General features: G+C 28.8%; 1 protein-coding gene and 2 long non-coding RNA genes across 4 annotated transcripts; 2 read left to right on the forward strand and 1 right to left on the reverse strand.

Moving 5' to 3' along the window:
• The first annotated feature begins 20 nt into the window (after nt 1–20).
• LOC133783713 (uncharacterized) lies at nt 21–838 on the forward strand. The gene is made up of 3 exons (XR_009870929.1): nt 21–78; nt 451–704; nt 784–838. It is a non-coding gene; the product is annotated as an uncharacterized LOC133783713 (long non-coding RNA).
• On the forward strand, nt 838–2,242 carry LOC133783712 (uncharacterized). The gene is made up of 3 exons (XR_009870928.1): nt 838–1,003; nt 1,626–1,820; nt 2,217–2,242. It is a non-coding gene; the product is annotated as an uncharacterized LOC133783712 (long non-coding RNA).
• Nucleotides 2,243–4,035: 1,793 nt separating this feature from the next.
• On the reverse strand, nt 4,036–9,591 carry LOC133783714 (ferredoxin--NADP reductase, root isozyme, chloroplastic-like). Of its 2 annotated transcripts, none has more exons than XM_062223362.1 (6): nt 9,463–9,591; nt 8,679–8,744; nt 8,492–8,560; nt 6,117–6,338; nt 5,219–5,396; nt 4,036–4,690 (listed from the first exon to the last, which is right to left on the reverse strand). In XM_062223362.1, exons 1-6 carry the CDS (start codon nt 9,481–9,483, stop codon nt 4,185–4,187), a joined length of 1,062 nt encoding a protein of 353 aa, XP_062079346.1. In that variant the 5' UTR covers nt 9,484–9,591; the 3' UTR covers nt 4,036–4,184. The 2 variants fall into 2 exon arrangements, with proteins under 2 accessions (XP_062079346.1, XP_062079345.1); XM_062223361.1 differs by having other exon boundaries at nt 6,117–6,341.
• Nucleotides 9,592–14,024: the final 4,433 nt, after the last annotated feature.

Genomic DNA, 14,024 nt, shown 5'->3' on the forward strand with positions numbered 1-14,024 from the left:
TATAATTAATTATTTTTTCAGAGCCTAGCACAGAAGATAGCAGTGCATTCTCTTATGCACCTTCATCATCAGAAGCAGGTTTGGTTTTTAGATTTTATATCTTATGTCTGTATGAATGTTTGTAGCTAAATTTTTAATGTTTTATCTGTACAAGTGGCTGGAGTGTTTTGTTTTTAATGAACTGTCATTTAATCTTAACCCTATTGGCTAGCCATTAAGGAATAAGTGTGTAACATAGATTATATATACTTAAACTAGTTTATTTTTTTGGGTATCATTGTTTTTGTAAATTATAGAGTAACATTTACTCAAGGAGATCCCCATGCATCTCGAATAACTTGGAACCATTTTAAAAGTTTGTTTTATTATCAATTTGATACATATCTCACACTCTTACATAAATTGAATTTTTAGATTAGGCTATCAATAAATAAATTATTAATTTTGCAGAGCCTTGTATCACCACAAAGTCTTCTAAACGAGGGCCTACTCGTGGTAAAGGGACTGTCATAGCTGCCAGAGTTGCTCCGGGTGGCAAGTTATCTGTTACTTTTAATAGTGATTGTCGCCAAGCTATTTGTACAAATGCTGAAAAGTTTAACAATGAGATTGGATTTGTTATTCGTAATCATGGCACATTTACTTATAAAGAATGGAGGCTTGTGCCGGAGGAGGTGAGAGCGCCATTGAGACAATATCTTTTGGTAGGTTTTTTGTTACTTTAACATATTTTTGTCATATATATTTTAATATTCAATAGCTAAATTTATTTTCATGTCGTAGGAAAGTTTTGACATCAACTTGTGTGATAAGACGACATTCAAGTTCATTGATGAGAAAGGCATGGAGAGGACACAAGTACAAGCTTCACACTTATTTCAAGGAGATTGGAGGAGAAAGAGATGTTGAGTTAGCTAAGAGGAAGCCCCATCCAGAGTTAAAGGTTAATTAACATTGAGATTGGGAGATTTTATGTGATTATTGGACGTCAGAGAAATTTCAGGTAATTATACAACTTTTTTTACTATTAAAATTTTTGTGGTTAATCTCCAAATTCTCAGCTGCTCTTCTCTTGTTTTTTTTTTAAGTTATAACTAAATGGCTTGGCTTATCAATAAAGAGGGCTCGACTCTTATTATAAATAGCAATTTAGTAATCTCATTTATTGAATTGTGATGTGAGAAGAGAGGAAATAATGTCTTGTGAGTTTGTGATATCTAATTACTGTTTTGGAGAGATTAGCAAAATGATATATACTTGTGTTCATGGACTAGATGTGTGTGAGCAATCAAGCACGTGAGAGTTAACTAAGACTTTTGACCGCTATATAGTCATTCTTTTGATTAGTGAAGCTTGTTGGTGGACTCTGCTTAATGTAGGACTAAGATTTTAGTCTGAACTAGGATAATTTTTTTTTTCTTTCTGGTTTACTATCATTGATTTTAGTCTGAACTAAGATAATTTTTTGTGTTGTTTATCTGGTTTGCTATCATTTATTTTAGTTTTTGTACTTGATTTCATTCATTTCTTTGTTAGTCTTGATTGATAATGTTAATAGGTGAGTCTTTTGTTGATCATTCTCGACATTTAACTACTTTGTTAATGATATGATTATTCTCAATCAGGATTGGTCAACAAAGAACACAGAGAGTCGATCAAAGAGAAAGTGGGGATCAAGAAATGGGTCAGTTTCCACTCCACGACATCACATTCGTAGAGGAGTTGTGTTGACAGCACCCAGTGGTCAAATTGAGACATGGAGACTGAAGCATTGTGATCCTCACAATGGATGGATAGCCCCAGAGCTTGAGGAGATCTATGTAAGTAATTATTATAACTTTATTTGAATTAAATGACCCCTGCCTAATGTTTTTTTTTAATATTTTTATACTTTTAATCCACTGCTTTTGTATTAGGATGGTATATATAGGCAAGGTCCTTTGTCATTTGTCTAAAAGCATTGTCTTTGTGCCCAATTTTTATGTGGGAAATATATTTTTATTGATGAACTAGGATAAACTTGGTGTGATGTTTTTCTTTGGTAATTTTTTTTTCATATTTGATTTCTCTGTCATGTATGCTCTGTTGGTTTTGTTTGTTTTTGAGACTATTGCAAATTCAAGAAATCTTGGTGTTGAGTCAAATTCAAACATTCTTCATAAGTTTAAAAATTATTATTTATAAGTTGTATAATTATATTGTGATTTTTTTGGTAGGATCGTATGATGACTTTACGAAATGAGCATCCTCCAGAAGTATTGTCTAATAAGGATATCATGGAGCGTGTTCTTGGGCGGAATTCTGTTCGCCTACAAGGGTGGGGGCGCTCACCTGCTTCCACAACAACTTCTGATACTGATTCAAGTAGTTGCAGACGCTCGACGTATGATGAGTTACATGAGAAACTTCAAGAGGTTTTGAAGGGTCTTAATGAGTGTCGCAAGTGCTAAAAGACAACAATCTCATGCCACCTTCAAGACATTGCACGTTTGTGTTCGATCCGAATTCAGATTATGATGATACACACCTCTCAAGAGTTTTCAGAGTGTTATGATGACTTGTAGTATGTGTTTTGGAGACTACTAGCTAGGATACTTGGTATATACATGTGCTTTAGATATTACTGTGACACTTAGTATATGTGTTTTAGAGATTGTAATGACTTAGTATTTGTGTTCTATACTTTGATATGAGAGAACTTAGTCTTTGTATTCTACTGGTTACCTTGATGACTTATTATTAGTTTGTATTCTATAAATTACTCTTATATGTAGTGTTTTAGAGATTAATCAGATGAGCCATTTTATAAAAAAATATTGTTAGCTTTTTTAAACATTAATAAGATATTGTTAGTTATTTTGATCTATTTCAATATTAAATTCAATAAAATTTAAATACTCTTACACATAAAAATCTTTTACTTACACATAATTTAAGTTTTATTTACATATGAAAGTATTTTGTCCACATATAATTTATGTTTTACTTACATATAATTTATATTTTCTGTACATATAATAAATATTTACTTACACATGAAATTCTCACACGTGTCACTGTTTTGTTTTGACACATGGCAACAACATGTCATCGCTACATCTTTAGCCATGTCACCGACCACATCATTGACATGTCATCTCCACGTCACAAGAATTCATTGACATGTAATCAATTACGTCATTGCCACATCATCTTATAATTATGTAAACCTTTAGCTACTCAATATTACTTACACATCTCTACACTTATTTTATGTGTAAGTAAATAGTTTTACTTACACATATAGGTGTAAGTAAAGAGTCCATTTTCTTGTAGTGTCTTAATCATCTTTTGGTTGACGAAAAACGTCATCAACATTTATTATTTTAAATTATAGATAATTGAAAAATAAATATTTATTATTATTAATGTCAAATTATTGGGCCTTTCAACATGTCGTTCTACCGAGCTACTCTGTTCATGCTTACGTGTCGTGCTGTCGGACATGTCATGCTCAAGCCCATATTTTTTGTGTCGTGTCGTGCCGTGCCAATTCATCACATTGTGTCATGTTAAAAATCCCAACACGTATTTATAGCTCTAGTCTCTTTATTTCTACTAATAATATTACTCTCCATTTTTCAACAACAAACATATATACTGTAACGCCCCACGTCACAAAGACTGCTTCCTGGAATGACGACTGGCTCTGCAACCCAACACAAGTCTTTCGAGCGTGTTTTGTCCTCACTCGCACGCTTCGTGAGAAAACTTCTCAGGAGGTCATCCATCATGAGATTGCCCTAGGTCAAGCATGCTTAACTTTGGAGTTCTAAAATGATGGGCTACCGAAAAGAAGATGCATCTTGTAGGCATAGGTCATACCCATCAATCAATTTAACCCTCTTCAACTGTGTAGTCTCATACCTACACAGTATTAGAATCATCGCACTTGACATTCCTTAGGTGATGTGGGATTGCACAGCCTTTTTACCCAATCTTTCCTCCAGCAGATCACGGGATACATTTTTATAGCACTATACTAGCTAGTACACATGCTCTAATGATTAAATTTTATTCCACTTTATAAGTTCAAGAAAAGAAGCTAGAGATAACACACATAATCAAAAGTACACAATAACTGGAAATGAACAGATATTATAGAAAATGACATATCCATGTTAAACACTTGTACTCCAACATTGTCAGTAGACTTCATCACGCCATTGATTGTTGTTCTTCAATTTTGCCAGTTCTTTCTCCCAATTTTTGCATTTTTTCTCGGCAACTTTCATTAAGGCATTTTGAATTGGAGTCACCATTTCTTTTCGCCCAGAAAAGTATATGTATGCTCCCTCATCAACCAACTTTTCAAATACAGATTCCGCATGTTCTTCAAAAATATTCTGAACATATGTCTTTCGCCAATAATTTGACGAAATTCGTTCACTCAATGCAATGTTATACTGGAAATTTTTTGGGTAGTCTACTTGATATTTCTGGAATTCTCTGTAGTATGCATCTAAACTTTCAACATTGTATACCCCATGGAATAGCCACGCAAACCCATTAAAAGTAAATTTTGGAATATATTCTCTGAAAAACCGACGGAGATGGGCTCTAAATGGAGCAACGCCAGCCCCAGTAGCAACAAATATGTGAGTTGCCTTATCATCATCATCTCCCAAAATCAGCTTCTCGCCAGTTGGACCTGCAATTTCACACATACATATATATATATATATATATGCGTATAATTTTATAAATATATACTATTAGAATTTATGGGTTTTCATCTTGTAGTTAATTGGTGATCCATATTTATAAAAATAGTTCAATATTCACCCACATTTTACATGTGGGATGCTATGCTCTAACATTTCTTTTAAGACGGTGGCTATTTTGCTCACAACTCTTGAACTACAAATCACAAGTGAATTTTTCTCAACTTATTATAATTTTTTATCTCAAGTATCTTTTTGCAATAATTGGTTCCAGGCACCTTAGTTTTTTCTTTTTTAGCTCTCTATTTTGTGGATCTCAAGTGTTTTATTTTTTTTCACTAATTTGATCTTAAGCAGCTTAGTTATTTTTTATTCAATATAATTGGACCAGTTTTGAATGAATAATATCCACTAGGTTAAGATTTTTGGGATTCCATCTTAAAACCAATTAGTTTTAAGATGGCACTTCATGACCTTTAAATATATATATGAGAATAGTAAAGTTGAGCATTTACCTACAAGTTGAATTTCATCTCCTTCCTTTGAATTGCACAAAAATTCACTGATGGTTTCAGGGACAGGGCGTACACATAAGCTAATTGTTGTACCGTCAAATGTATCTCCATACCTAGAAGAAGCACAAGGAAAGTAACGAGGCTCTTTGGCGTTGTCCGGTAGAACAGAAGTTTTGGCCTGGCTATGCGAATAATAGTTATAATAATAATATAAGATAATTTATATAAGGCTCGAATTATATATATATATATAGTAGTTCGGGGATGTACCATTTAATTTAGGACCAATTTTACTAAACCAAATACCACTTTATTATTTTTCAAAAATTTATTACTAGTTAGTTTTTTTAACCAAAAAATAAAGTTAAAACTGCAATTAATTGTCATTAATTGAGTCCAAAATAAAATCATCAGTCTATTTTTAGTGGAAAGCCTAAATGATCTGAGATTTGATACCCTAACTTGTTAAATATATATAGTTTTTGAATTCTTATAAAATTAAATTTAAAATATAAAAAAAATAATATTTTTTCAAATTAATTAAAATAAATTGCTTTTTATTATTTTTCTTTAATTAATATTTTAATTTAATTTTTTAGAAATAGTATAAACGATTGTTAATTAGATTTTTATCATCAATAAATACTTTTTAAAATATAATTTTGTAATAATAGAAAATATTCGAAAAACCTATTTTAATATATTACAGTATTGAAGTTCAGGGAATTAAGGTTTAAATAAAAAAATAAATTCCAGATACTATTTATTTTAACTTTTTCTAGAATGTAGAAATAAATATAATATATTGGTTAAATTTAATCGGCCAAATAATACAGCATGCAAAATTATAAATAGTAATAATAAATATATATGATTAAAAAATATTTTGCTACCATACCGGGAGCATTACACCAACATTTTGTCCCTCCCGGAGAGGAAGCTTGCCTTTATGATCCAATACGATATGGTAAGCTTGCCTTTTACGAGGGCTGTCGCCTGAAATCGGAATCTTATTGCGAATGGTGGCTGTAAGAGGTGAATTGACCGTGTATAAATTTTTGGGAGCTGGGCCGGCATTTTCAAGACACGAGGGACTAACGTTTCTTCGACAATCGAATTCCTGCTGAGGCTAATATCTATTATATTCCGCTCGACATTTTTTTTAATTAGAGGTTTATTATAATACCATTTCAAAAATTATTTATGCTTAGCATAGTGCTATTTATGCTTAGCATAGTACTAGTCCTAGCAAGTACTAGAATTTCTAACATATTCTTTACAAATGAATTAAATAAACAATAATTAGGTAATATTAAACGCATTATTAATCGGGATACTGCTGTATTTTTTATTAAACTTTAAATTGTATATGGGAATAATCAGGAGACTACCACCTTCAAGATTATGGCAATGTTTTACTAATCAAATATATCTCTTCTATATCACAACTGAAATTATTAGTCTTAACGATTTTTTATTTTTTTAATGTTAATTTTAACAGAATATTTTTATATATAAACGAATATTTTGATATTTAACGGTTGTTTGTAAACATCGTTTAAACTTAAATAAAATAAATTTTCTCAAAAATTAAAATAAGATATTTTTGAGATATTTTATAATGATAATTATTTAAAAATGATAAATAATTAAACAAATTAAAATAAGATATTTTACAATGATAATCATTTAAAAATAATAAAATCATATGTTTTATAACTTAAATAAAATTTAATTAAACTTAAATTCACTTATTAGAATAATATCATATTAAACATATAATATAATTTGCTGTCAATTAGCAATAAATTATTTTTTTTTAAAAAAAACTAGCAAGAAATTTAAATTTAAAATCTATGTATAATATTTAATATTACATTAAACATATAATATATAATCTCTTGTTGTCACTCCTAAATTAAAAAACTAGAACAAACATAAACTTAAACAAAAATAAATAAATTATTTAATTAAAATAAGATATTTATTTAAAATTTATATGACATTAATATAAATTTAATAAAAGTAATTAATAAATTCTATAAATAAAACTAAGTAAATTTGCATTGCAAGTTAAGTGTATCTAGTATATATATATATCTTCTATATAAAAAGTGTGTAGATAGCAGAAATTCTTGGTTTTAACAGTTTTTTATTTTTTTCCATTAATTTTAAGAGAATATTCCTATATTTAACAGAATATTCTTATATTTAACGGTAGATTGTAAACATAACTTAAACTTAAATAAAATTATTTTTTATCAAGTGATTGAAGCTTTTTTTCTTCATCAAATTTACCAAAGGACATTGCGAGATATATTAGAAACAAAAATAGTTGATGCATGTATATTACTTTCTACATTATGACATTTTCTATTCTTATTTTATTTCTATTATTAATTTTTTTTAAATATTATTATATTATATATATATGTCATGTAGTCAAGTAAATATATATATATATGTGATCGTTATGTTTAGATGTCATATATATATATAGATTATTGATATAAATATTTATATATACTATAGAACTATAATTCACTCTATTATATGTATATTTAAAAAAAAAGTGAAATTATAGACAATGTTTACAACTTTAAAACTAAGTAAACGTGCATCGCACGTTGCTTCTTCCTAGTACTAGGTAAAAGCAACAAATTTATTAGAAAATATATATATTTTTATTTTTATTAAATTTGTAATTATCATATAAATTTTAAATAAATAAACAATGTCATATATTACAAAAGAATGACATAAACATATTAAAAAAATTAAATCCAAATTATTGTTTATAATTTAAAAAAAAAAGATAATTTTTAATTTAAAAAAAAATAAAAAATGTTAAATCAAGAATCTGTTAGATATCCATTTTTTTTATATATAAAAATGATGCATTCTAGTTTATTTGGTAAACTTTTAATTATTTAATTAAAAAAATGTAAAGCCTACAAATTTTTTTTATATAAATATATATTATTTAATTAAAGGCTAGAGTAATTAAAATAAATAATTTCTCATTAATAGAAAACTAAATTGACAAAATAAGAAGATATATATATATGTATATATTTATGTCTTTATATTTGGATAAATAAAAAATATTACATAATAAAATAAATACTAGTTAATAAAAGAATAAATTTAAGCACATTAAAGTCTAACCAAATTAAGCTGCTCCATAATATCTGGGCAGGCGCTTGCTGGCTCAACTAGAGGATATTTAGATGGATACAATATTCTTATTAATTATTACTTATTAAAATTCACCTGGTTTAATGGCTCAAAATTAGCGAACACGGAAGGTACCGCCTTGTGGAATGAGTTTACATTTCTAGTCTACAAAAGATAAAAACAAAATGGAAAGCAGTGATCATTTGTTCAAGAACTCTTTTGCATATATCTAAAAACATGAAACCCTAACAAAGTACATTCAATCGAAAAACAAAACAATTACCTTGATGAACAAAGATTGTCTGAGCTTCAGGGAGCTATCACTCACAAGAAAAGTAGTTGCAGCAACCTGCATGTTTGCAAGCCTTACACCCCAAGAATATATATATAGTCTAGCCACTATAACAAAGAGAGTCATAGCGATAATAAGATTTCAATAATATATACAGGCAACTTATTTTATTGAAAAAAATATCTTAAATTATTTTATTAATATTTTTCCCTAGCGTTTTTTCTCTTTCATTTTCTTAATTGTTATTCTGTTTGTTTTCCTATCTTTACATTTCTCTAAAAATTATATTCATAACTTTTTGGTTTCACCTTTATGCATATTTTGGGTATATTAGTTCTTTTATTTAAGTTTTTGCCTAAAATTGTTAAAGTATATATTATTTTGATGTATTATTATTTGGGGTTTTCTCAAAAATATTCCCTGAGTTTGTTATCATTATTAATTTGGTTGCAATTTATTCCTTGTGTTTTAGAAAACACTATACTAATTAGTCTTTATTTTTAATTGTCAAACAAATTTCTTAAACTTTCAAAAGTAAATTTTTTTTACTCTAGAAATTATATATACACTCCAAAATTTTCTCGAAATTACATGTATAGGAAAATTTCCAAATTAAAATGAATAAAATGAAATTTAGTTATATAAAAGGGATATTAAGAACTTAATATTGATATTTGAAAATAATAAAAACAAAAGTCACACACTATATTATTGCAAAGGAAAAAAAAATGTCAGCCCTTCATATTATTTTTCTGGATGAAATATACGTACTAACCTGAGGGAGGATGAGGGCCATGGATATGAGACGGAAAATTACAGCAATAAAGTAACAATGAAGGCTTGAGTTGAGTGAGTTGATAAGGCTTGAGTTGAGGGATTTATATAGTGAGTAAACGGAAGATGTTTTCTATTCTTTTTTCTTGCTTTTGTTCACACCATTGATTTGATAGCTTCCGTTGGCTTGCTTTGTCTATTATGCGTACGTCATCACATTTATTATGCATACCTTATATTTTGGAGGATCTCTACAAAAAAATCTTAGAAAAAATGTGTGACTAAAAATAATCATCTTTCTTACTTATGTCATCACTAAAAAGTTCGTGGCTAAAATTATTAGTCACAAAAATTACAATTTATCGTCACTAAATATATTTTTAGTCACAACAAATTTTATCACTAAAAATAATAAGTTGTAACTAAAATTACATTAGTGACAATACTTGTGATTAAATATGGCTTTTTAGTCACAAGTAATTTTTTGTTATTACTAAAAGTGACATATAGTCACATAAAATATATGTTGTAACTAAAAAGTTATCACTAAAAGTTACTTTTTTTTGTAGTGGATGAATGGAGACTTTGATGAATGAGGGTGTTTAAAGAGAATGGATGGAAATGATGATATATTATATGGTGTTGTTATTTCGTATTTTAAGGCGTCTACATGAGGTACCCTATAATACTTATTAAATTTAAATGTGTCGGACCTGATATTGAATTGCACTAATAAATTTAAATGTCACATCCTTCTAGTGTTGGACACCGGTAGTACCCCATAGCAATTTAAATCTTATATTTGTCATTCCTCGTGCGATATTCCTCGTTAGTTCTCGAGGGCACACTGAATTGACTTGAAGAACTAGGTAATTATTTTAGGGTATTCGACAATTAAACCATGCAAAGTAAACATACGAATATCATTCCTCAATATTCCATTCCCATCTTCATTCCTTTAAACCACACATACTCTTAATTCTAATAACATGTATGTGCATTTTATTAATTTTATAAAGATGTGCTTAAAGAGAATAAAAAAAACTCTTTTTTCTAAGATGACTTATAAATAACTAGGGAGAAAAAGTGCAATAAAGTGTTACTATAGAAATAACTTCAATATAATTATAATTTTTTTAAATAATTTAGGGCCAATTATATAAAATAATAAACTATAAGTAGTTTCCATGGTGTACTCCTCTTGCATTTTCAGCTCGTGAATAGTTTTCATCCCAATATTTCTGTATAACGGTGTACATTTTAATTATTCAAAGTACCTAATTTTTTTTTTGAAATTTTAAATAATTGATAGTGCCGAAAACGATGTGTAAATAGTTTGTTACACTCGTAACTATTTTTTTTATGTGCGTGGATAGCAGCTTATTTTAACCTTGTTTTCGGAACTTTAAATTATTTAAAATTTTCAAAATTTTCTAAAATATTTCTATTTATTTAACAATCATGTCTATTATAGTTATTTAGAACATGCTCCACATTTTAAAAAATTCCAAATAACTTAAATTGTCAAAAATAAGGTTTAAACATGTTATTATACATATACTTAAAAAAACCGTAACGTATGTAACAAATTATATGAACCTTGTTCTCGGTACTATAAATTATTCTAATTTTTTTTGATAATTTGTTAAATACTCTAAAAAAACTACAATGTATACCGTCATACACAAAAACTATGATTAAAACTATTCACAAGCGAAAAACACAAGGGGGTGCGGCGGTGCATCCCTGTTTTAGGGGTTAACCATAATTTATATATGCCATTATTAAAAAGTCTGTGACTAAAAATAATTTTAGGTGAAATGATTGTATGTAATATGAAATGTAAAATAATAAATTGTAAATAATAATTATTTTTGGGTTTTTATTTATTTTTCTTATAAGAAGTATGATGTGGTTAGGATGTGTAAGTATCATTTTTAAGATTAATTTCACAACAGTTTTTTATTTATCAAAATTAAAAATATATTTAACTTGGACCTAAAGTTATGATGTACCACACAATTACCAATATTCTTGTAGAGTCTAAGAACTTTACTTAGCTAAGATAGATAGTAGTATTATAATATTTATAGTATTATCTTTGTAACTGTGGATTTTGGTTCAGACCGGGAATTATTTGGACACTCATAGTAGTACTTATAGATTTTCTAAGTTTAACCTATAGTTTAAGAATATTAATTTTAACCTAAGGTTTGATTAATATGACTGATATTAAGGATAATATTTATTATACTATAAGGTTTAGATAAGAACCAATAGGATTTTAAGCACATGTTAAGAATGTGTGATTAAGGATTAAGTATTTTGAGGATTAAATTTAATAAGGGTAAAGTTTGAATGCTTTAAGGTCAGTCAGCAGCTTTGAATACGTTGAGGGCTTAGTCAAGGCTATTTACTCCATTCAAACTTAGCTAAAAATGTGTAATTTCGTGTTTAAATAATCAGCGTGTGCCGATATATCGCAGCACGTAGATACGGAAAACATGAGACGATGCACGACAGCCTCGGCATACTGGCCCAGGCGATATATCGCCTACAGGGGGCGATATATCGACTCCTTCAGTATATTTTGAAACATTTTGAAATCGTTTTCCATTCAGCCATTCAACCTCTTGATAAGTCCAACATCTTTTTGAACGAGTCTTCAGCCTCTGCTAAACAACAATTCAAATTATTTTCACCTAAAAAGCTATTATTTTTATTTAAGTAAAATTAAGATCCTTTCATTCCTAAACTCTATAAATAGGACCTAGTACCCAGCCATTATTCATCTTTTGCTCTAAGTTCAGAGGCTGCAAATGCTAAGTGAGTGTGAGAGTGTATACACCTGGGTTGGGGAATCATAAGCTTGATCATCATAAGCTTATCAAACACTTTGGGAAGTAAGGTTTTATAGTATTTCGGTTTGAGGTGTAGATTGGTCTTACAAGTCTTCAAGGTAACCCAAAACTCTAGTTCATTTCTATACTTGTTCTTTTAAGTTCTCATAGTCTTCTACTCAGCCTCTAACCTTAATTTTTATTTTGGTTAGGAAATCTAAGCTCTTGAGCAAAAAGGTTTTGGTAAGTATGTTTCTCAATGGTTTAGTCCTTCCATTCCTTTCATTTCTTTTTCTTCAAATCTACTCACCCTGTTATATATGGTTTTAGGAGTGTTCCAAAAGTCCCAACTCTGTCCTCATATCTCGATAACTTTGGTAAGGAAAATAGGATAGAAATTCATATGTTATATGTTTTATATGTTATCTTATGTTTCTTATGTTATGATAAGTGTTATGATATGTATGTTTGTAGGCTTGGGCATATGACCCATATGACTAACAAGACTCCAAATAGATTATGGGCATATGACCTACTTATCTAGTAGGACCCCACTAATCTCATGGGCATATGACTTGTTTAGTCTATGGGACCCCAAGTAATAATGGCCATTATAGTATGTGTATCATAAAGTGTTTTGTTATGTTTTTATGTTTCTTATGGAATTTATGTATATGAACTATGTGGTAGATTTTCCTTGCTGGGCATTAGGCTCATTCCTTTTTGTTTATATGTGTAGGAAAATAGCTATAGTGGCGGAAAGATTCGTGGATGCTTGGGAGGATGTGTATCGGTGGTGAATGGAGTCAAGGAGTCGAGAGTTCGGTTTTCGAGGATGTAGTCTTGTTTTACCTTTTTATGGTTTTACATGTATTTTTCCGCACTTTATATGTAACTCCTTTTCACTTCAAATTATGTTTTGTTTTAAAGACAATGGGATCCCATATCCTACTTGATATTTTATGTAAGTAACTCTTATCTTTACAAGTTCCTAATAAAGTTATGGTATTTTCACAATGTAAGTTTTATTAAGGAATAGTATGAGTAGTTTCGTTAATGGTCCAAAAGTCTAGAGTAGTTCGGTCATTACAATTCTTAACTAACGTACTTGAAGATAAGAAAATATAGAAAATACAAACAAAAACAGTTCTTAGAGTTATAGCATATGAAATATTAGTAGTATAGAGAAGAGATAGTAATAATAGAAGAAATCGTTGTGGTTCATTCTTATGTTAACTCTGGTGGACCAAAGACGTATGCATCTGAGAAATTAGAGTGTGAGTCGACTTTGGGTATGAGAGAGAAAAAAATCATTAAATAAGATTGCACATATTTCAACATTTTAGTATGGATGATCCCATCAAAACATAAAACACTGTCAAATAGGAATTGACCCATCTATTTCTATAACCATACAAGAAATTAATGCAATCTTATGAGACTCATCTGTTCTGTCTTATGTAAAAGTATGTTTCAGAAAAGACTGTTTTTATGTTAATAGTAACATCGATTCTTGTAGTTTGTAAAATATATTTTATAGAATAGTTAATATAATTAATAGATTCTTCTGTGTTTATTCTCATTTCCCTTCCACGCGAATTTTTTTTTTTTAATGTAAATTCTTGATTGACAAAATGTTATAGTTTTCTTTTCTTATCATCATTTACAACCTCATTATATTTACTACTCTTCTAGTCGTAATAAACCTAAATATGAGAAATTA

The sequence above is a fragment of the Humulus lupulus genome, chromosome 6 (genome assembly GCF_963169125.1).
Source record: "Humulus lupulus chromosome 6, drHumLupu1.1, whole genome shotgun sequence".
NCBI classification, from domain to species: Eukaryota; Viridiplantae; Streptophyta; class Magnoliopsida; order Rosales; family Cannabaceae; genus Humulus; species Humulus lupulus.

Bases quoted from the DNA above. Each gene is read 5' to 3' on its own strand.
- LOC133783714 (XM_062223361.1), bottom strand. From the start codon at position 9,483: ATGGCCCTCATCCTCCCTCAG. The intron at 8,745-9,462 runs GTTAGTACGTAT...GCAAACATGCAG, and splicing joins TGGCCCTCATCCTCCCTCAG to GTTGCTGCAACTACTTTTCT. The intron at 4,691-5,218 runs GTAAATGCTCAA...GTGAAATTGCAG, and splicing joins AGATGAAATTCAACTTGTAG to GTCCAACTGGCGAGAAGCTG.